The following is a 24,629-nucleotide window of genomic DNA, read 5'->3' as shown; positions in this document are numbered from 1 at the left end:
AGGATCTCTGCTGGGAGCCGAAGGTCTCTCACTAGCCTGCTAGGTAGCCCCAGAGCCCAGACCTTGGATGACATGAAAAAGCTACATCAAGTCCTCTCTAGAATGACACTTGAACGGCTCTCCTGTGTCTGCACTGCTCAGGTAACAACAGTGTGGAGGAAATTAGTAGATGAAGAGCCCAGCCAAGACTGGTAAGCATGGATTCCAACTGTCGTGGCTTGGTTATTGTCTTCAAACAGGCATCATAAGATGTCTCTTCCTCCAAACATATAAGCCATTCACCCTTACCAGGAGTTAGGTCCTGGAACTAACCACAAGGACCTGATTACCAACATCAGCCTATCTGAGCTTGCTCTAACCAGCAGTTGACACCTGGACATCAGGGCTCAACAGGGAGACAGCGAATTATCTCCAACCCCAATCTCTTCCCTGAAAAACCCTGACTAGCATACCCATTAAAGAACACACACTCAGAAACACAAAGATGTCTGTGTTTGGTGCAAGATTCTGAACATAAAGCCCACAGCAAACATCTCTGTGGAGTGTTTCTTCAGTGTAATGAAATGGCAAAGTTACCTACAGATAACCACTGCTATTTCTGGGAGACTCAACTGCTCAGTGCCCATAGATGACAAAGAAGCACAAGCTACTCTAGCCCATGAAAATCTACACTCTAGATACTGAGGAACAGCATCTTGATAATCAGACTTACACAACAGCCTTCAGCAACATCCACTCAAGACAACCAAATGTGTGATTATAAACCATTCCACTTAGAAAACTCCAGGTCTAAATGACCTCACTGGCAATGATGACCACTCCACATTTAAGGAAGAAATAATACCAGCTGTATCTACACAAACTCAAGAATGATACTTCACAGCTTCGTTTATGATGCTACCAGTACCAATATTAAAACATCAGAAGAAAGTAAGAAACCAAATGAGATGAAGCCTACACAATAGCAACTGTCAAAAACACAGATGGAAAATTCGGAGAATATCAGCTAGTATTCATGGTGGTGTATGTCTATGTGCCCAACACTTATTAAGATAAGGCAGGAGAATCCTTAGTTCCTTGCCAGACTGGGCTATGTACCAAAGTGGCAAGATATAGTCAATACACAAACAGTAAGTTGTATTTACATGCCAGCAATGATCTAAAACTAAACGTTTACCCACTATATAGGACAATCTAAGAATCATAAAATGTGAGCAGAAGGGGCTGGAGATGGCTCGGCGGTTAAGAGCACTGCCTGCTCTTCCAAAGGTCCTGAGTTCAATTCCCAGCAACCACATGGTGGCTCACAACCATCTGTAATGAGATCTGGTGAACTCCTCTAGCCTGCAGGCATATATGCAGGCAGAATATTGTATACTTAATAAATAAATATTTGAAAAAAAAATGTGAGCAGAATCAGTATGATAAAAACTTGCAATTACTAACAAAGGCAAAGGCTAAGAGAGGTTCTGTTCAGTGATCAGCTAATCTAAATGAACTTAGTAGACACATTACAAAAAAATAGAGATAGATAATACTCAAGAATACAGATAATTCTTTGCAATTACTATCTGGGAAAGATATTACTTTAAGTTAAACTATAAACTGTGTCTTCTGCTCCAAAATTTACAAGTTAAGTCCTAACCCTTATTACCTCAGAACGTAACTACATGGGTAAAAGGGGCCCTACATTAGGACACAGTACTATCCCCAGGACTAATTCCTTATAAACAGAAGAATTTCAGAGAGAAACATACTTTCAAGGAAAAACATAAACATGAAGATAGCCATTCCAGAACCCGAAGGCCTCTGTTCAGTGTCTATAAGAAACTAACAGGCTTGACACTATTTTGGACTTCTGATCTACAGAACTAAGGCAACTAAATTTCTGTGGTTTAATCTGCCAGCCTTTGATTTGTTATAATAACATTAGTAAACAAATAGTAACAGCAATGATAAACCTTGTTTGTGGTGCTCTATGTATACGGTATGGTATGTTGTGTGGTTCACTTCCATAATTGCCAAAAGTTTTAACTGTCTACTTCTCAACAAAAAGTAAGACATACAAAAGTATAGATAGTCCTATATGGGGGAAAGCAGAAAACAACTATTCCTGAAGGAGGTGGACTTATCAAACACTTCAAATTACTCAAAATAAAAACACAAACTTGGTCTGTTGGAGATAGCTCAGTGGGTAAAATACTAGCCATGCAAGCATGAAGACCTAAATTTGAACCTCACAATTCTTATTAAAAACAAACAAAAAAACAAACAAAGAACAAACAAACAAAAAAACAAGGCACTCTGGCATATGCCTGCAATCTAAGCACCAGGGAGAAGAAGACAAGCAAGTCTCTAGGGTTTACTGGCTGGCTATCCTAGTCTAATTGGTAAATTCTAGACCAGGTGAGAGAGCCTATCTCAAATAACAAGATGATTAGTACCTGAGGAATGACATTCAAGGATGACCTATGATCTATACATACAAACATACAAAAACACACAGTACAAAATTAAAGAAATCATGCCTAGAGACTGGAGAAATAGCTTAGCAATTAAGAGCACTGACTGTTCTTATGTAGGGGACCCAAATGCAGCTCCCAGAAACCATGCTCAGCAGCTCATAACTGCCTGTAACTAAAGCTCCAAGGAGACCTAACACCCTCCCCTGGCCTCTGTGGCCACAGGCACAGGCACATACACACAGAGTACACACTCAAACACATATGCATAATATAATGAAAATAGGGAATGAAAGGAGAGCGCTTAGCAATTAAGAGGGCAGTAGCAAAGGACATCCCTAGCATATGCAAAGCTATGTGTTCAATCCCTGGCATCACAAAATAAACCTAATCCATCAGTCAGTGAGATAACTGTAACATGGATTACTAAATAGAAAAAAGGGAACGAAAAGTCATTCTGCAACTATCTCCTTCCTAGGTACCATATCCAGCTTCCTTTGAGGCAAATATGGCAATGATCAATGGTCAATAATAAAGGGGATGGTTTTAAAAACCTCAGTGGGTAACAAACAGTACTTACTGGAAGTCTAACAGCCTGAGTTCATTCCTTGGGATCCATATGGTGTCCTTAGAACTTTACACATGTGCATTTGCACACACAAACCCACATAATAAATGAATGAACGAACAAACAAACAAACAAATAAATAAGGGGCTGCAGAGATGATTCAGCAGTTAAGAGTGCTTACAGCTCTTCCAGAGGACCCGAATTTATTTCCCAGCATTCATGTTGGGCAGCTGAGAACTGTGTGAGTCCAGCTCCAGGGAATCTGATGCTCTCTTCTGGCCTCCCTGGGCACCTGCCCTCACATGGCAAACATGCATACAAATAAAATCCATCTTTAAAAAAAATGCAAGGTAGTGATAATGCATGCCTTTAATCCCAGCACTCAGGAGGCAGAGGCAGGCGAAGCTCTGTGAGTTCGAGGCCACCCTGGTCTACAGAGTGAGGTACAGGACAGCCAGAGCTGTTATACAGAGAAACCCTGTCTTGAAAAAACAAAACAAAAAGCAAAACAAAACAACAAAAATACAACTTAAAGTAACTTAAATAAAGATTGTAAACAATGTGGTGTTGTTTTTTATTTGAAATGAGATCAGTTTTAAGGATTATGATGCTGGTGAAAAAAAATCTCCAAGCTGCCTATAAATCATTTTTCATTTCTAAGATCTGACCCTCTATTGTTATAAATTATATATTTTTTTACATAGTTTTTATGGTTTATTTAACTTTATTTTATGTGCATTGGTGTGAAGGTGTCAGATCCCCTGCAACTGGATCTTCAGACAGTTGTGAGCTGCCATGTGGGCGCTGGAAATTGAACCCGGGTCCTCTGGAAGAGCAGTCAGTGCTCTTAACCACTGAACCATTTCTCCAGCCCCCTATAAATTATATTATTATAAATTAGCCAGCACAGGTGTTTTAGTGACAAAGAATGCCTCACTGAGAAAAGATACCAAGCCACATGGCTAAACAAAGAGAAGAATTAAATGTTGATTTAAGTTGTAAGATTTAGTTAGTAATAAGCCTGAATAATATGCCAAACCGTTTGTAATTAACATAAACCTCTGTGTATTTCTTTGGGACTAAATGGCTGTGGGCAACCAAACATTTGGCAAGAATTTCCACATAAACCTTGGGAAAGCTCTAAAAACTAAAAATAAAGGCGGCGGGGGGGGGGGGGGGCGCTCTAGAAAGAGAAGAACAGAGTCAAGCATAGCTTCTTGGTAACTTGTCTTTTTTCCAGTAGACTCTGTTTGCTGGTGGCAAGCAGAGACAGGGCTCCTTTAAGAGAATCTTCCTGACTCAACGTTAGCAGCAAGAGCCTTGCAATTGTTTTAAGAGGCTCTGCCAACAAAAACTTAAATGGTGGTTATAAGCAGCTGGCATCAGGCTTCTTGGTGGTAGCAAGAACCTTGAAATTCCAGTGTTGTGGCAGTAAACATGGCTCCCACCAGTACCTCCACCATGAAGCTAGACTCTTAAAAAGCTAAGGAATGGGGTGGAGCCAGCTGCCAAAGCCACAGCTTTAACCCCAGCTATATCACTTAGCAGATTAAAGACTCACGTGCCAGAAAAAGATAGATATAAAGATAAATTCATTTAAAAATATATGTAGGCTTGGAAGAGAAAAGAAAAAGAATAAAGTCCTTAAAAAAAATGGTTGGGTGTGGTGGCACATGCCTGTAATTCCAGCACTTGGGAGGCAGAGACTGGCAGACTCTGCCAGCCTGATCCACAGAGTGAGCTCCCGGACAGTCAGAGAGACACAGAGAAACCCTGTGTCAAAAAAAGTAAAAATAGTTTTTTTTTTTGAAGGCACATGATGGAAAATACACAGAGAATCTGGATAGTGTATGTAATTGTACTGTCTTTGAATTCTTTGACTACTGAAGAAGCAACAGCTGCTAAAAGACATTTGATTATAAACATTATTGGATTAATCCAACCTTTATATTTTAAAAATGCCTTGACTACAAAAGATATGTTACTTTGGAGAAGAGGTTTTGCTTTTGTTTCCACAGAAAATAAAAAGTTGTGGATTCATTCTGGATTAAGAAAAATAAAGTGTGATCAAGGAAGACTCCCCTGAAAAATTTCCAATTGGAAAAGATGGCCCAATACTTCAGAGCACCTCTGCTGCAGTTTCCTCTGAGTTCTATATTCAGAACAGCCTCAAGACTGCTGACTGGATGATCAATCAATCCTGCCTCACAGAATACGCCAGTCAGGATTTGACCATAATCCTAAATTTTGTGTCCCCATAAGGTTATCAGTGCCCCCCATCAGTAGAAGTGGCCTAGAAAACTACAACCACATTCCCAAAAAACGGATTATGGATGTTTGTCTTTGTTTAGCATGTTGGTTACAGTTTGTTATGGAAAAAAGCTAAACAAAAGAGATAAGATACAGAGTTCTTGTTTTGAAAGGAAAAAAAAAAAGGGGATAATGCTCCTGTACACTGAAAGATTTGTCACTCATATTAATTTAATAAAATGCTGATTGGCCAGTAGCCAGACAGGAAGTATATAGGTGGTTCAACTGGACTAAGAGAATTCCGGAAGGGAAGTCAGTCACCAGCCAGACAGAGGAAGCCAGATGAGAATGGCTCACCAAGAAAAGATACCAAGCCACAAGACTAAACAAAGATAAGAATTATGGGTTAATTTAAGTTGTAAGAGCTAGTTAGCAATAAGCCTGAACAATAGATCAAACAGTTTATAAGTCTCTGTGTGTTTCTTTGAGACTGAATGGCTGCAGGACCTGGTGGGACAGAAGCTTCCGTCTACTGTTCATAACAACTCCAACTCCAGTAACAGGATTTTAAACTGGCCAAAAGGAAGGACCAGCAAGATGGCTCAGTAGTAAAAGTGCTTATCATATAAACCTAGCGATTTGGGTTTGATCCCTGGAACCAAAGAAAAGTTAGGAGAGAACCACCTCCATGAAACTGTTCCCTGGCTTCCCTATGTGCATAAGCATGAGCATAAGCCCACATACTCCTGTACACACAAAGATGCACACACACACACAAAAAAAAACAATAAAAGAACCACAAAGTAAACTGACAGTAACATACAATTAGTAACTCACTATCCTATCTTTGATACATACTAAATTGATACATAGTGAACAACCAAAACAGCTACATAGTGAGACCTTTTATCCAAAAAAGGGTAGAGAGGCAGTTGAGGAGATGCTAGACATCACCTTCTGGCCTATAAACAGGAGAATGTGTGCATGTGTGCGTGTGTGCTCACGCACGCGCACACACACAAACACAAAACTCTACACAGAACTAAGGCCATGGCACCTAATCCCTTTGTGCTGGTATGCCTTGTCTTCACTTGTTTTCATTCTCTCTGTTCTTTATCCATTTCCCTCCTACTGGAAGCTGATGAGATCTCTTGCTTGTCTGCCCCATTCTTCTCTCTGTAATGTCAATTAAGTTCCTTGAGTTCCCTTCTGAGTTGGTTTTAAATACTTTTTCAAACACTTTTTATTTACATGGATGGATGTTTTGACTATATGTATATACATATACCACATATGTACAATGACCATGGAGGCTAGAAAAGAGCATCACATCTGAAACTGGGGGCAGAAGGGGGGATGACACACAACGACAGAACTGAATTCAGGTTCTCTGCTAGGGCAGCAAGTGTTCAAACATCTCTCCAGCTCTATTTTATTTTTAATAAAATTTTATTATTTACTTTACCATTTTAAATTATGTCTGCATATATATGTGCTCGAGAGTCAATGTACCCAATAAGGTCAGAAGTATTGAATCTCCTGGAACTGGAATTACTAGTGTTTAAGACCCATTCAACATGAATGCTAGGAACCAAACTCGGGTCCTTTGCAAAACCAGTATGTGTTCTATTTATTTATTTATTTATTTTGCTTTTTCAAGACAGGGTTTCTCTGTGGTTTTGGAGCCTGTCCTGGAACTAGCTCTTGTAGACCAGGCTGGTCTCAAACTCACAGAGATCCGCCTGCCACTGCCTCCCAAGTGCTGGGATTAAAGGCGTGCGCCACCACCGCCCGGCCCAGTATGTATTCTTTTTTTTTTAAATATTTATTTACTTATTATGTATATAATATTCTGTCTGTGTGTATGTCTGCAGGCCAGAAGAGGGCACCAGACCTCATTCCTGATGGCTGTGAGCCACCATGTGGTTGCTGGGAATTGAACTCAGGACCTTTGGAAGAGCAGGCAATGCTCTTAACCACTGAGCCATCTCTCCTGCTGATGGCATAGACCTTAAATCCCAGCACTGAAAGGCAGAGAAAGGTGGATCTCTGGAAGTCTGAGGTCAGCCTGACCTATACATGAAGAGTTCCAGGTCAACCAAGTTTATACATTAAGTCTCAAAATAAACAAATAAACAGAAAAACATACAGGAGTTGGGGGGGGCTGGACATATGGCTCAGAGACAGAGTTCTTGTCAGGGATGAGATGTCTAAGGCCCTAGATCCTAGATCATCCCACTCCTAACACAAGAGGAAGGGGAGAGTGTGGATTATGAATTGTTCACTAGAGGTGTTTCCTAGTATATTCAAACAGGCAGAAGAAATACCAGTAAAAAATAAAAATAGGTTATCAAGATCATCTAGTGTGGAGAACAAAAATAAGTAAGACAAAGTTTCAGAAACCTCTAGGGCAAATTAAAATTACCAGTAAGTATATCAAGCTATACCCAGTCTTTGGTGTTTTGTTTTGTTGAAACAGGTTTTATTACCTGGCCCAGAGAGGCTTAACTTTGTGATAATTCTACCTAATGGAAAACAGTTTCTGATCAGAAACCAGAAAGGCTAAAAGGCAGTATGGACCGACATACTACCTACTAGGAAGTTAATCAAGAGAGCTAGCTGTGTGTGAATGTAAGTGGGGTGCCGGACAGAACTGAGGTCACAACAGATAAGAAGAACCCATTAGCCAGTCAGAGTAAACTGTCTGGCCTGATTACATTGTACACTCTGAGGGTGGAGAAAAATCAACTACTGCTGGGCAGAATTTCCCAGTTTAGGGGCTGGGAAGACAGTAGTTGGCAAAGTGCTTTCTACGTAAGTATGAAGACCTGGGTTCAATCCCGAGAACCAACGTTAAAAAAATTCCAAGCTTGGTGGTGAACTCGGCAGGAAAAGACAGACATATCCCTAAAGCCTACCAGGTAGCCTAATCTACTGAGTATTCCAATCCAGCAAAACACTTTCAAAAATTACAGGTGGTACCTGAGGCACAACATCTAAGGTTATTCTCTGCATGCATGTACACATACACAGTACATACACGCACACACACCCCCTCCCAGCATGTGCAAAACAAACACACAAAAGAACTGTCTGCCACAAACCCACCAGGCAAAAGGCCTTTGGTGCAGAGGGAGAAAATGTCCTTTAGCTAGGCTAACAGAAGCAGTCTGAGAGAGCCTCTTGCACTTCCAGCTATTAACAGGCCTTCATACAGGACTTCAACCCAACAATGCAGCCTGAGAAAAGGCCTTCTTCTCTGATTTGCTTTAGACTTCATTCACTTACAAAAAACAAGCCTGGAGAAAAATGATCCACCCTCTCTTGTCCTGTTTTGTTAGCTACCTTCCTTTTCTTTCCTTCTGACTATACTGTCTTTCTTACTTTTCTATGTGCTCCTTTGTGATCACTTCTTTTTCTATTTATTTTGGGGTGGGATGGAGTAATAGAGTCTCATGCAGCTTAAGTTGACTTTGAATACCTGATGGAGGAAGGTCATTGGTTAAATAAAAAGAAGCTGCTTGGCTCTCATTGGTTAGGAGATAGGTGGGAGGAGTAAACAGAACAAAACGCTGGAAGGAAGAGGAAGTGAGGGCAGACTCGACAGCTCTGCTCTCGGGAGCAGACGCCGCAGCAGAGACACCATGCTACCTGCTCCAGGGAAGACGCACGCTATGAAGCTCCGACCCAGGATGGACTTAGGCTAGAATCTTCCCGGTAAGCGCACCTAGGGGCGCTACACAGATGATTAGAAATGGGCTAAATTAATATGTGAGAATTAGCCTAGAAGAGGCTAGATAGGAAGGGGCCAAAGCAGTGTTTAAATGAATACAGTGTCTGTGTAATTATTTCGAGTAAAGCTAGCCGGGCAGGCGGCTTGGGGTGTTTGGGGACGCAGCCCCGCCGCCGCGCGCCCTTATTACTACAAATACCTACGTATCTGAGGTTGTCCTTTTCCTGATCCTCCAGCCTCTACTTGCCAAGTGTGAGGACTACAGGCATGTACTACTACAACCAGGCCATGACTTTTTCTAGCTTTGGAGCCTGTCCTGGCACTCACTCTAAAGACCAGGCTGTCCTCAAACTCACCTGCCTCTGCCTCCCGAGTGCTGGGATTAAAGTTGTGAGCCACCACTGCCCAGCATGACCTTTTCTTATATCTTAATCCCACACATCTTTTCTCTTTTTCTTACATTCCGCATAGTTAAATATAGTTAAGGCTACAAGATTGCTCAATGGAAAAGCCACACAAACTTGAGGGCCTGAGTTTCAGTCTTAGAATGAATATGGTAGAAAGAATCCACTTCCTAGAGTATTTCTTCTACCTCCACATTTGCACTAGAGCTTGCATGTACCCCCACACATACACAACCACACAAAATAATAAAAAAAAATAAGCGTAATACAAATATGCAATCATTTTTAATTACTGTTGTCTGCTTTCTTTCTTAGTGCAAATAGGAATGTGATTCCAAGAAGCATAATAAGAGCCACTAATGACACTCACAAAATTTTAAAATCCATTTCATTTTGTTTTGTTTTGTTGTTTTTTGAAACAGGGTCTCATTATGCAGTGACTGTTTAGCCTGGAACTAATTTTGTACAACAGGCTGGCGTCAAGCTCATAGAGTTTACCTGCCTCTGCCTCCCATTTAAATAAAAGTTTAAAAGCCCGAAAAGAGATACCTATCATGACAGATATGCAAGACACAATGTAGAAACACAAAAACTCTGAAAGTCAAGGCAACACAATTCTTGAATGTCTGGTTTTAAAAATGACCAGTGACCTCAAGAAAATTAAAACAGACAAGTAAGTAATCAATTTAAAACCAAGATGAAACTCCTTTGCTGTGACTAGCCATAGAACCTTATTTACCCTAAAGGGTTTACACAGCACAGGATTTCAGACAGTTCTAACATAAACAACAATCTCAATCTTATATGCTTTGCTAGGTTTGCTTCCATCAAAGATCTATGTATATAATACACACTCAGCTAACGGATAAAATTCTTAAAAGACTTTTCCCTCTGCCTTCACAAAGACAAGCAAGATCCTCTTACAGACTACACCTTGACATGGAGCACAGTCCCAGTGGAGGCAATGGGGTCAGTGACTGTATGGCAGATGCGCTCCCAACAGAACAAAGTCACCACACTCACCTCCAGTTCCTCACTGTCTTTGGGCTTCTCCTCAGAGGTCTGTTTAACAAAGTCTGGGATGAGAATTTCCAGTGTGGCTCGGGCTACAAAAAGAAAAAGTCTGAGGTGAGGGCTTGAACCCAAAGGAAAATCAGGCATGCTGCCCCAGCCAGCAGTGAGCTACCCGTTGGCTCCCAAACTCGTAACGAGAAGCAGCAACAGCACTTTAAAAGGTAGACTTGGGAGGGGTTAAAGAACAGCACATCCTGAAGAAGGAACAGTGAGATGGTAGAAGTTTTGGATACCAATTTTACCAAGGGGAAGAACTCACATCTATGTTTTAATCAAATTGTAGCATTTATATTAAAAAAAAAAAATAGGCTTGGCAAAACCTGGATCCAGGGAGGCCTGACAGCAGACAGCTACAGACATCCAGACCACAACACATGAATAGCAGCTACTATGAACAGGTAGATGGGCATATCTGAGGAACTCTGGAAGCATGTATAAGGCAAAATAAGAGGGTGGCACCCACATGAACAGGCCACAATGTGCTACAATAATGACTCAGTCTGGTCCAACACAGCACTACTGGTAAGACATCCCAGAAAAATAAGTACATAATAAAGAGCAAGCAGTGCAGATTTCTAGAGAGAGCAGCTGGAATAGGTGGAGGAACAGACAGGTGACCTAATCAAGAATAACTTAGGACAAGTCTGAGGATGTTTCCACTCCTTTGCCAGACCCTATCGCAAAAGTTATCTGCTCAAAGTCTCAACAATTTGAAATTTGTAAAGCATTTCTAGGCTGAATTTTTCTAAAAGGGATAGCAAGAGCTAGGGCCTAGCTCAGTAGTAGAGCATTTTGCCTAGCATGTCAAAACCTGGCTCAGTCCCTATCTCTGCATAATAAGTTAACAAAATAGAATCAGGCATTCCTGGAGATGGAGGCAGAATATGCAAGCTAAGGGTAGCTGAACAGAGGACAGGTAATACATGATACAGAAAGACTTATTGTCCTCAGTATTGGTCACAAAACAAAGTACCACAGAGGAACACTCTCTGATTCTTAGAAGTAGAAAATCCTCCCACTGCCCCCAAGACACAGTAAGACTGAGAAAACTGGTATGCCTCCTGTCCTTATAGATACCAGTTGGGGAAGACAACATGTCCATAGGATAAAGTTCAAGAATGGCCCTGTATGTGCCAAGGCCAAAAGTATACCTAACACTAACCTGCAATGTATCCACTACTCAGAAAAGCCCAAAAGCTCCAATGCTGGGAAAAATGGCTTGGTTCAAAAATGCTGTCTAGTCCTGAATGAGGCAGAAGCAAAGAAATGGTACAGTGGGTCTTTTAAAGGAAAACACCAATTTCCTTGAGATGAACAAGGTGTGGAACAACTGTCTAATCCCCAATTTCAAATCTGAAGGACTCAGGAAATTATATATCAAAAATCCTTGAGATGGCGATAACATGACAATCTGCCTTTTTTTCTTCTTAGCATGTCCACATTGTGTTGTTTAAAAACAAACTTGCATGCCAAGTGTGGGGTGCATGTTTTAATCCTTATACTCAAGAGAAACCCAGTCTCGAAAAACCAAAAATAAAAAATAACAAAACAAACCACGCGGTGGTGGTATACGTCTTTGATCCCAGCATTTAGGAGGCAGAGGCAGGTGAATCTCAGTGAGTTCAAGGCCATTCTGGTCTACAGAGTTCCAGGACAGCCAGGACTATCACACAGAGAAACCTGGTCTCAAAAAACTACAAAAACAAAAAACAAAACAAAACAAACTTTCACACACCCCACATGGCCCTAAGCATAGCCAAATCTGCATATGGCTAGAACATGAACAAAAAACATTTATCCTGCTGTCACTTGGCAGAAAGTGGTCTTCTACTACTGTAAAGTCTCACTTTAAAAAATATAATCTGGCTGGGCGGTGGTGGCGCACGCCTTTAATCCCAGCGCTTGGAAGGCAGAGGCAGGCGGATCTTTGTGAGTTCGAGACCAGCCTGGTCTACAAAAGCTAGTTCCAGGACAGGCTCCAAAACCACAGAGAAACCCTGTCTCGAAAAACCAAAAAATAAAAAAAAAATAAAATAAAATCTGGGGGCTGAGTCGGAAGGTGGTGGCACATGCCTTTAATCCCAGCATTTAGGAGGCAGACACAGGCTGATCTTTTTGAGTTCGAGGCCAGCCTGGTCTACAGAGCTAGTTCCAGGACAGCTAAGGCTGTTACACGGAGAAACCCTGTCTTGAAAAGCCACCACCACCACCCACAACAAAAATCTGGGGGCTGGAGAGATGGCTCAAAGGTTGAGAGCACTGGCTGCTCTTCCAGAGGTCCTGAGTTTAATTCCCAGCAAACACATGGTTCTGAACCACGAGATCTGGTGCCCTCTTCTGGTATGTAGGTATACATGCCGGGAGAATATTGTATGCATAATACATAAATCTTAAAAAAAAAATTAAAAAAGAATCTGAGCCGGGGTGGGGGACTGCAGGGTGGCTCACACCTTTAATACTAATGCTTGGAATATAGAGGTAGTCGGATCTCTGTGAGGTCAAGGCCAGGCTTGAAGACAGAAAGTTCCAGGACAGCCAGAACTACACAGAGAAACCCTGTTTTGAAAATCATACCAAAAAAAAAAAAAAAAAGAAAGAAAAATTGGTTTGGCTATTCTGGAACTCACTCTGTAGACCAGGATAGTCACAAATCTCACAGATCTGCCTGCCTCTGCATCCCGGATGCTAGGATGAACGGATTTAGCTAGTTACATTACATGTGTGTGTATGTCTATATGTATGTATATGTGTGTGTGTGTGTGCATGTGCAGAAACCAAAGGCATTAGATTCCCCTAGAGTTACAGGTATTTTTAAGCTGCCCCATGTGGGTTCTGGTAATTGTGGTGATCTGAATTGAGGCAACTGTCTCCTGATTTTGAGTGCTTAGTCCCTAGATGGTAGACCTATGGAAAGGATTAGCAGGCATGGCTTGAGGCTTCAAAACCTACACTATTCCCAGTTAGTTCTTTCTGCCTCATACTTGCAAACCAGATATAAATTCCAAGCTACTGATCCAGGACCATGGCTGCCTACCTCCATGTTCTAAACCACAATGGTCAAGAACTCAGTCACCTTCTGAAACCACAACCTCCAATTAAATGCTTTATTCTAAACTTGCCTTGATCATGGTGCTTTGTCAGCAGCAGAAAAGTAACTAAGACAGGAACCAAACTTAGTTTCACTAAAAGAACAGTTCATACTATAAACTACTGAGCCACCTTTCTAACTCTTTTTTACTTTCTTATTTTAAATCATTTACAATGAGCACATAATTGCTATATTTTATCTTTGGTGGTGCAAGGGATTAGACCCACTCTAAAGCTGAGTTACATCTCTAGCCCTTAGTTTTTAGACAGTCTTACTCTACAGCCAAGGCTAACCTGAAACTCACAGTGATCCTGTTGCAGCTTCTCAAGTTCTAGAATTACAGTCATGTACCACTATTATATTTTAAAATCAAAGTAGAGGGCGGCATAAATAGCTCAGTAAGGGTTAAGGTTACTTGCTACTCTGGGTTTGGTTCTCAGCACTGATATTAGGTGGGTGATTCACAACTCCTTTAATTCCAGTTCCAGAGGATCCAATGCCCTCTTCTGGCCTCTGAGGGCACCAGCACACAAGTTCACATGCAGGCAGGCAAACACACAGATAGACGCACACACACACATGCGCCAAAAATGAATCTTCTTAAAAAGCACATTAAAAAATAGATTATATGAATAAATATCTTACCCATATCCCTAAAAATCTACTCATTACTCAGCTCCTTGCTAATCAGAGTGAGGCATTAAGGTGGGCTTTCCCACCTCATTCATTTAACCTTGTCTAGATATTCGTCCACAAGTATGCCCTAGAGGCTAACTTAATTTAGATAACGATCACAGGCGTGTCCAGAAGTTGGTAATTAGTATTAATATCACATTCAGTATCCCAGCCACATGCTGCCTGCTGGGTTTGCCTCACTCTGATTAGCAAGCTGAGGTTCTAGTTGTACCAAAACGGGGAAGGAAGCTAAGCACTGGCACTCATCACTATCAGCTTCTGACCACAGATGCCATGTCGGCAGTACCCTCAAATTCCTGCACAATGCCTTTCCCACAGTGATAAACTGTACCCCTTCAGGAACCAAAACACACCCTTCCTTTCTTAAGTTGCTTTTGTAGGGGTGTCTCATCACAGCAACAGGAAAAGTAACTGATATACCAAGCAAACCACATTACCAGCTTTATTCTTCGCAAGTTTTTTGCTGCTTGCAGTTCCAGATCCGTAAGTCACACCATCAATGGTCACGGAGGCACCAAAAGGCTCACTTGGATTCTCTTAAAATTAAAATTACTGGTTTTAAAACACACTTGTCAAGACATAAAAAACATGTGCACACAGCCTGTCAGCCCTAACAAGACACCCCTGAATAAAGCGTATCTGTGTTTGTTTGAGATGTATAGACAAGGCTGGGAGATGTGGTGACAGGCAGCAAAGGGCACAGGTGGGAAGACTGAAGAGTATGGGGGACTATGGGAAATGATCCAAAGGGAAACAGAGCTGCCTAGTACATGGACAAGGTAGGGATGAGGTCTCTGAAAGACAAATAGAACTGACAAGAATGGCAAAGCACAGGATAAAGGACATCTGAGAAACAGTACCCCCCACCCCAAATACAAGTGATCCCAGGTCTCAGAACCAAAGGGCAATCACACTGACATTCACAAACTACACAGAGGAAACCATAGATAACAGAGCTGTCAGGAAGTGTGGTGAGATCAAGGCTCTTTCATTATTAGGGGGTGGGAGTGATGGACACAGAACAGAAAGCAGTAAAGAATTCAATGCATAACAGAAAGGCCTTTATTACAGACTATTCTTGACAAGTCAGGAACTACTAAGGCAGAACAAGAAAAATAGAGAAAGGGGAAAAGTAGAATAAACAAACTCAAAAGGAAAAGCTGAGCCATCCCCTCTCTCAGACAACAGTCACTGCTGTGAAAATAAGATAGATACCTATCTGCATCATACTTCTCTTTGTCCTTGCCTTGCACACCTATCCAACCCAGCAGGGCCAATGTGCTCACTCCCACCTACAGTCACAAGCAAAATGATATATACGACTCTTTAGGACTAAAATGGGTTTGAACTTACCACATTCAAAGAAATTATAAACAGGGCGGACCTTGAGGACACGCTGCATGTATTCGTGCAGGATGCAGACCTCGGATTTCCCATTGGGATTGATGACAAACTCTGTGACAAAAAGAACTCCTTAGGGGTTTACCACTATGAACATGGCAGCCTCTGCATTACAGAAAGCAGACAGCTTTGGGATAAGTGCAACTCATAATAAAGATAAATCATGTTAAAATGGCAATAACATGTCCCATCTGCTGATGCTGATAGTCCAAGCACAGCTCACCTTTCTTTGTAGGTGCATCTTGCACAGATAAGGTGATGAGCTTCTGGTTGGCTGGCAGAATGGGCCTCTCTGACTCTGCCTGCTTCCGCTTCATCTCACGGTTGAACTGGCGGCGCTCAGCCCAAGTCCTAAATTTTTTCACAGTTACTTGTTCAAAGTCAAAACGCTTCTCCAGGTAGGTACGAAATTCTTCTAGATCTGTCCAAGATACATACCAGTGAACTACATTATCATAATGACAACCCTCAAATAAACAAGTTCAGGACACAGGATAACCATTTCCCTTTCCCCATCGCTTTCAACAGCAAGAAAAGAAAAAAGAAAACTTAGGTCCTTTCACACCTACTTCACATCATTCTGGAAAATCCCTTATGGACAGAATCCTGGGCATACTATTACTTTATCTAGACTTAAGAAAAACAATACGAAAATGATACTGGGGCTGGGCGGTGGTGGCACACGCCTTTAATACCAGCACTTGGGAGGCAGAGGCAGACAAATCTCTGTGAATCTAGGTCCACGACAGCCAGGGCTACACAAAGAAACCCTGTCTCCAAAAAGAGTGAGAAAGAAACTGGGATGGCAAGCAAAAAACACAATAAAGAGAGAAAGAAAGAAAGAAAGAAAGAAAGAAAGAAAGAAAGAAAGAAAGAAAGAGAAAGAGAGAGAAAGAGGGGGGGCTGGAGAGATGACTGTAGGCTCATTCTATATCCATCAGATAAACTTAAACAATGTCACAGGAGCACACTGTACTAAAAGAGCAAGACTTCTTCAGGAGGTGATACTGAAAGACTAGCTGGCATTGCCATAATCGTCTCTATTGAAGCTTTTGGCAGTCAGGCCCTGCAGAGCTCAGGCCTGCTCTTGAAAGCAAGGGTGAGGGCCTGTCTGACATGCAAAGGTCCCTTCTCAGATACAACCAGGGACTAGAATACACAACACACAGTAAGAGTGAAAATACAGATAGCAGCGAGGCAAGAAAGATCTTCAGAACACTTACCGACTGATTCATCTTTGCAAACCTCAACTTTAGCTTTCACTTGCCCCAAGGCTCCAGGGGCTGCCTCAGCCCCCAGTGGGTCCTTCTCATCTAAGGACCCCAAGTCTCCACCCATGGAGTCAGGCTCTTCCAAAGGGAAATCCAACTCTGCAGATCGACCCAGGGGCTTGGCAGGTGACACCTCCCCACCGGGTGTGAGATCACAGTTTTGCTCCCGTTCCTCATTATCCTTCATTTTCTTGTAATGCAGACAGGGGATACTGCTTAGAGGAGGATCATGTTTCTGTCAATAGTGAAATTGAAACAGGGCTTATCAGAACAACTTTGAGTCTGTTTGAGTATACTACAACATACGCAGCTAAGCACTGAGAACTGACAAGCCTAAATACATGACAGGGGATTTCCCTACCCGTATGCTTCCCGTTCCCAAGAAGTAGGGTCTGGACCAGGTGACCACTCGAGACTCTCTGTGCAGGTATACAGGAACTCCAGAGTTATGAAAAGTCATGATCCATCCATCAGGCAATGGCTCTGTAGGTGGACGGCCACGACCTGCACAACACAAAAAAAAATCCTACAATCCCTTTATAAACACAAAATTGTTACACAATGCCTCTTAAGCATGTTTTTGTATGGGTCTTGCCAAGTTTCTATCTGCTTGATGGGCCCCAATTTTACCCCTAGGATAGTATGTGGAGCAAGGTGAGAAGTTCTACATGGACAACCAATGAACAATTAGCTCTAAATAGTCCCTAGCCTAGCTTTTGCCTCCACATCTCAAGAACACTGGATACTAGATTTCTCCTACTTGCTGAGCCATGGTGAACAGGTACCTGAAGAAAGGAGTAATCTTTAATAATAATCTGTAAATGTGTCAGTAAGTCACTCTTCCTGGTAACCAGGCATATGTTATTAAATAACACTGCCTCACTACCATATGCTAAGCAATGGGTTTGATTCCATAGCACTATCTTAAAAAAAATACAAGCTTGCTGCTTTTGCAAAGGATCCAAGTTCGGTGCCCAGCACTCACACGGTGGCTTACACCATCTGCAACTCACAGTTCCAAGGGATTTGATGCCCTATTCTTGCTTCCATGGTGCCACATATATACAGGCAGGCAAATACACAAGATTAAATACGTCGTTAAAATAAAAAAAAAAACAACTGGACATGGTAGTATATGCCTCTAAACCCAGTACTTGGGAGGCAAAGACAGGTGGAGACCATAACATTCAGAGAATAGCCTTGAAACCAGCTTACTTAGTTCCAGGACAGCTATGGTTACAATAGAGACAGAGAGACAGAGAGACAGACAGACAGACAGACAGACAGACAGACAGACAGAGAGACAGAGAGAGAGCGCCCCCACCAAACCATTTCTACGTTGCTTTTAAGGCACTGCTTCCAACCCTTTCTTTGCTCTACTGACAGGTTTTTTTTTTTTTTTTTTTTTTGGTTTTTTTCGAGACAGGGTTTCTCTGTGGTTTTGGAGCCTATCCTGGAACTAGCTCTTGTAGACCAGGCTGGTCTCGAACTCACAGAGATCCGCCTGCCTCTGCCTCCCAAGTGCTGGGATTAAAGGTGTGCGCCACCACCGCCCGGCTCTACTGACAGTTTTAAGAAAAGTACTAGACTTGTTTTCAACTTAGCTCTCTTCAACAACAAAACTAATACAAAATAATACAAATATAATAAGGACTTAACTAAAACAAGTGTTCTTAAGGTATCGGGAGCAATTTGATATCTAGAAACTAAAGAAAATACATATAAATGAAGCCTGAATAACAGATGTGATTTTAAAAAGGTGCCACTGGCTCTTGAGAAGGGCAGGAGCACCACTGGGCAACACTCCGATCCCAAGGCTAGACACCAGTCATCATCAGAGTATGGACCCGGAGGGAAACTTGCAGGTCAGAAGTGCACCCATGGGTACTTCTTCAAAGGAGCTACTGCACACAAACCTGGGGCTAATTCGGGAGAAGCAGCAAACAGAACATGGACCCAAGCACAATATAAGGCAGGTTCATCCCATCCATATATCTGTGACAGCAGGCTATCATAGCCCACCAAGCTGTCTGAAGAGCTTCGTATTATGCTCCTGACTCAATCTTTCCTAGACAGATAAACAAGCCAGGGTTACTGCTCCCTTGTGGGAAGTTTAAAGTGAGAGTCCTGAAACCACGGGAAGAGCACAGGGCCAACCTTCTAGCAACAAACACCAAGGTGAGGATCACCTGACCCATCCTTCCCAGAGCTACAGCCAAAGCTGGTCGGAAACTGCCTATCATCCACTGTTCAGCTACTACCAACATGTACAGCAATATTTGGTACCTAACCTTGCAGACCCTCTCATCTCCTCAGCAGCTCCTCTCCAGGGGTTTCAATTATTGTGCCTGAGTCCCATGAGCCTTTTAATGCCAACTGATCCTGACATCCTTAACAGAATAAGTGCCACCAAGCCAAGTCCACACAGAAGCTCATGTAACTTGTTCTACACACTCCCTGTACTGGAAACAGACAGAGCCTGATGCACAACCGTGGGCATTCAACTACCGTTCTCCCATTGTCACCAGATGCAGGGATAAGTGTCACTCTGTACATCTCCCAAACACTTTTACTTCTCTTCACAGAGCTCCTGCCCTGCGCCATGCTGCAGCCCAGAACCAATGGTGCTTTCCTGACTACTCTTCAGCAACAGAACCAAAACTTGGATGGCAACTATAACCTCCCAACTCACCAAAAACCTACCTCTGACCTTGGTCTCCATATTTGTAGACTACCGGTCTTTCATCCTAGCATACATTAATGCACCCCATTCAAGGATCCTCTCTATGGCTTCCATGAAATTTATCAAGATCTGAGTCTGGGTTGTGGGTCTGAGTGAATATTTGTGTCCAATTTGTTTTCTTTTCACCTCCCATGACTATTCTATACTTAACTCTGTGTCTCTACCCAGACTGATGCCTGGCACAGGAGAACTCCCAAAATATTCTTGGGAAGAAAACCTTTCTGGGGCCTTGAAGCATCAGGATTTGTGACTAGCTCACTCACTCTTGAGCACTGTTTTAATCTTGGTCATCATTGGCTGCACACTTGTCTCTCCATCAGATGGATGATCACTGTCTCCGCCATATTTTTCCTCCATCCGCCTCTTTTTGGGAGCACAAAGACCTTCTTCTAGCAAAGCATCCACATCATTGTCAAATTCATCCTGCAAAACAAGGTTTTCAGATACTACAGGCCTCCATGCTTCTGTACCAAGGATAAGTTTGTTCGCATGAGTGAGGTAATACTCAGAAAGACCCTCAACGGGGACTGGGTATGCCCTGATGGCATTTGATCATCTGAAAAATAAACAGGATGAAATGACAAAGTGAAACCAAGACGCCTGGTCCAAGAGCACACCCAGCCAAAGAGGCTTTTCAGCAGCACCTGCTGGCTCAGGTTAGAAAAAGACATGGCCCAATGTTAGGCAAACTTTACACTAAGAAACTTTAGATATATTAACTCCTTACATCCTTTTCTTTTCCACATTAATGCTCGCACGGAGTTTTGAGTTCCCTGCTTTCAAAAGACAAAGCCACTTCCAAACCTCTTTGGGTTTTGCTCAGAGCCCTCCAGAGAACGGGTCACCAACATACCTCATAGGAGAAATTCAAGGCCTCTTCATCCACTCTGTCTCTTTGAACGATTGCTTTAGCCGTGAACCCGCCTGTTCCTTCTTCATCTAGCTCCAAATTGTCAGTAAAATCTTCTAACTCATCGAGCACTGCGTACTCCACTCTCTTTTCCTGATCCAGCTCATTTTCCTCATCCTTCTTATCTGCACTCTCACCCCCTAGGCCTACCCCATTACCAACACTCCCGCCAAAGGGACAAGCATGCACGTCCCCACTGACAGGACTAAGGAGCAGGCTACATTCAGCCCGAGTGCTGCGTTCTACTCCTGTGTACAGCACCTTCCTGTCCTTACTCCTACAGCTCTCAGTAAAGCTCACACTAATCTTTACATCCTTAAGCAACTTAAGGTCAGGGGAGAACTTCCGGACTGCGGGTGCGTGCCGGGCAGTGCGCGGGCTGTGGCCACTACAGTTCGGGTCTATGAGGAGGCGGCCCTTAGAGAAGGATCCTTTGGAGAGAAGAGAAGCTCCGTAGAAGTTGAAAGGGTCCTCGGCAGGAGGTTCGGACTGTCCATCACCACCAGAGCCAACGTCCATTACCTCTGCATCACTGGACGTTTGCAGGGGAGGTGGTGGAGACTGTTCATGGGGCAGCACTTGGAAGGGGCAAGCTCGGTTCTCCATCATCGCTTCTCCTGCGGGCTCACGCGGGAGAGGAGAGGGACTCTCATATGTCTCCATATTATGAGCAGTTAAGACTATTTTTAAACACCAGAGTTTTAAACCACCTTACATAAATCTATACTGCTAACATGCACAAGTCCGTCGAGACCCGGTGGTGTCCTGCCCGCGCTGCACACACTGGCGGCTTAGTCAAGCTGGCCACATTGCTCTTTTCATTAATGTAGACAGCTTTTAGAACCACTGCCTCAATTATTGGAAATCACAATGCACTCAGCTTAAAAGATTGACGTCTAAGTGAGTCTATCTTCATGCCAAAGTGGCACCTTTCTTCTTCCACCTGCAAAGAAATTTAAAAATATCGTCACAAAATGACAGAACCCTTCCACTTCTCTGGTACCAAGTTAAAAGTCAAATGTTATCTATGATGAAGTAAAGGGCCAAAATAATTGCCTTTAAGAAATCCTTTTAGACATCAGGGAATAAAAAAACCTTACTAGTTTTCTTTAGAACTTAAATTTTAAGCCCTAAATTAAGTATTTTACCAATTATTCACTTTAATCCCTATTTCAGAGACACAAAAATATAGTCTCATATCTCAAAAAGGATGAAGACTAAAATAAAAAGCTAAACTTTCCTACAGCACTCCTATAACTCAGTCTAGTGGATAAGCAAGCATGCAGCAGGAGGTCACCATTTCAGGAACACACACAGAGTGCATGGCCTCCATCACGCTATTAATCCACTCACCTTCAAGGGCTGGGTCAGTCAGAGGGTGAGCGAGACCCTCAGCTCAACTCTGTGGCACTAGGGACCTCAGAGATATAGCCAGGCACTCTGCTACCCAGGGACCCCCTCTCCTGGGCCCACAACGTGGCACGTGGACAGGACAGTGATGCAGCGTGCTGAGGTCACCAGGAGTGGCAGCATAGATCCATTCCCAGTAGAGGAAGGGAGTCTGTTGGGAAGGGAGCCTACTAATATTGGGAATAGGCAGGATAACACAGGAGAAAGCTAGAGTCAATGCAGAAAGGGTCCTGGGTGCCACCGGGAGTCTAGCTGCAAGCTGAGGATAGTGAGCTACCAAGAGGGAAGCAACTCTCTTTATAGAGAAGACTCACAGCTATACCAGGTATAGGTGTCTGCACCAGGTGTTGGGACAGTTCTCCAAAACAAAGATGTAGAAGCAGCTCTGGAAACAATAAGAAAGTATCACAGGAATTGTCTATGCTTGCAGACCCTATAGGGTGGAAAGGAGAAAAAAGGAGGTGAAGAAAAAGGCTTAAGCCTCTGCAGACACACACTGGTACCTAGGAAGAAGCCTAGAGAGAAGAATAGAGGATGCTGCAGGCAGTCCTGTCTCAGTACTCAGGCCACACAAATCTGGAGCCCTGAAGAGGTCTGGTGGAGACAACCACACAAACTGGGAGTAAAGCACCAAAACCACGAGAGGGAAATAGCAGAGGGAAGGACATAATCCTAGGAAGCTCTGCTACAGAGAATGTGTAAAAAGAGGGACGACACAACAGAAAAGGCAGGTCAGAGGCTAGCCACAAAACCCAGAGGTCCACAGAAAGGCTATGGGCAGAAACACATGCACACACAGACACACAAACACTCAAGAGCGCACAAGCACGTGCGCGCACACACACACATGCACACTCCTACATCATGCACAGAAACATGCACATGCCATGCACACTGGTGCAGGTACTGCTACACACAACCATGCCCATGGGTGATAGGTTGGTTGCATCTACATAACTCATATTCTTAAAATCCTAGAGAAGACAAGAGTCAGAAGACAACATCTATATAAGCAGCTTACAGTGAAGGGATAAGAGGGGTGGTTATGCCTTACTAAAGGTAAAGGTATAACCAGAGGCTTATTTAGGTTAAATTAATTCATTTAAATATTCACTTACGGTCTACTCGAGAGGTGCTAACACTAGAAGACACAAGGACCTCATGGCCTGGACATAGCTGGTAGGTCAACTACTATCACTTTATTTCTTACAACCTCTGACAGCCTAACAGTTTTTAATTCAATGGGAACTGAAAAAACTACCTCTCTTAAAGGTGTTCCCATGAAAGGAGCTTAGGAACCACTAAGGAGCCAGAAGGGAAACCAAAGGGGCAAAGTCAGTTTCCTGACAACCAAGGACCACTGCAGAGGACAGACAGGTCAGCACACTTGACCTTGAATAAGACCAGGACAGAGCCTGGCAGGTGTGCAGAGACCACGAGAAATCAAATCTGTGCTTTCTCAGATAGAATATGCTAATGGGAAGAAGACTCAAGTAGGCAGAGGTTGGAGACAAAAAGCGGTACAAGATGGACAAGTATGCTACATGTTAAAAGCTAAAGGAGTCAGTGTAAAACTACAAAATAAAAACAATAAATGAAGACATTAGTTAAGTGTTAAGGGGGATGGGAGTTTTAAAGAGATATACAGCACAGGTGGGACCCTGAGGCCCTGGAAAGGCTAAGTACACATCTTGCAGGAGCAGGAAAATTGTCTAGCTCTTGGGCTCAGCAGTGGACAATCCTAGATAAGTTTCTGACTTTTCCCTCTGTAAGCTTACTCAATTCATTAATCAACTATTTGCTAAATGCCTTCCTTAAGGCACACATCATTTATATGTGTTAAGCACAAGGCAGACAAAACACTTGTCTCACAAAGCTTACATATCAGTGGGGGAGATAGATAATACAAGAAAAGTATCTATGATGTCACCTGCTGACAAACATTCTAGCTAAAACAAAGCAAGGGGGGGGAGAGCTAGGGAGCAGGAAGCAGTTTCTAAAAGACTACACAGGCGCTACAGCCAGTATCCACTTAAAGATGAAACAGATAGAGCCAGGTGGTACCAAGGGCAAAAGGAGGCCATTGTAGAAGACACCTAGGGGAAAAGCAAAGACCCAGGGACAAAGACATGGTATGACCAAGCCAGGATAGTATGTGAGGGGAAGTGAAAGCAAGCCAGGCCAGCACGTCTTCAATTTTTATCTTGAGAAACAGGATATGCACAGAAGGTATCACTGATCCATGGATAGAAATGGCAGCCAACCCTCACACAGGCTCTGTTCTAAGGACTTCATGCAACACATCCAGCATTGTGACAGAAAGGTTAAACAAGTGCTCAAGGTCACAGAGCTAGGAAGTGGTAGAGCTGCTTTGCCTCCCAAACAAGCAGGCCTGAGTCTGTACTACCTCAGTTGTACATCATCTTGCAATTTAAAGAATTCTTCACCGGGCCTTTAATCCCAGCACTCGGGGAGGCAGAGGCAGGCAGATTTCTGTAAGTTCAAGGACAGCCTGGTCTGGAGTTCCAGGACAGTCAGGGCTACAGAGAGAAACCCTGTCTGGGACGAGGGGGTGGGGTGGGGGTCCTCTGTGTCCAGAAAAAGTACTAAGACGGTGAT

The 24,629-nt window shown here is 42.9% G+C and overlaps 1 protein-coding gene across 1 annotated transcript in view; it reads right to left on the bottom strand.

The window, feature by feature from the left end:
• Dgcr8 (DGCR8 microprocessor complex subunit) overlaps nt 1-24,629 on the bottom strand; it is a 33,766-nt gene that overhangs the window by 7,541 nt on the left and 1,596 nt on the right. Inside the window, exons 2-9 of the mRNA XM_075969705.1 lie at nt 20,544-21,543; nt 19,954-20,113; nt 17,309-17,451; nt 16,900-17,182; nt 15,900-16,097; nt 15,629-15,730; nt 14,713-14,811; nt 10,441-10,523 (exon numbers count right to left, since the gene is read on the bottom strand). Coding sequence (XP_075825820.1) covers nt 10,441-10,523; nt 14,713-14,811; nt 15,629-15,730; nt 15,900-16,097; nt 16,900-17,182; nt 17,309-17,451; nt 19,954-20,113; nt 20,544-21,263 — 1,788 coding nt within the window. The 5' untranslated portion in view covers nt 21,264-21,543. The remainder of the gene's footprint in view (nt 1-10,440; nt 10,524-14,712; nt 14,812-15,628; nt 15,731-15,899; nt 16,098-16,899; nt 17,183-17,308; nt 17,452-19,953; nt 20,114-20,543; nt 21,544-24,629) is intronic.

This window comes from Microtus pennsylvanicus, chromosome 1 (genome assembly GCF_037038515.1).
Source record: "Microtus pennsylvanicus isolate mMicPen1 chromosome 1, mMicPen1.hap1, whole genome shotgun sequence".
In the NCBI taxonomy this organism is placed as follows: Eukaryota; Metazoa; Chordata; class Mammalia; order Rodentia; family Cricetidae; genus Microtus; species Microtus pennsylvanicus.
This window is presented reverse-complemented; position numbering and strand designations above follow the sequence as displayed.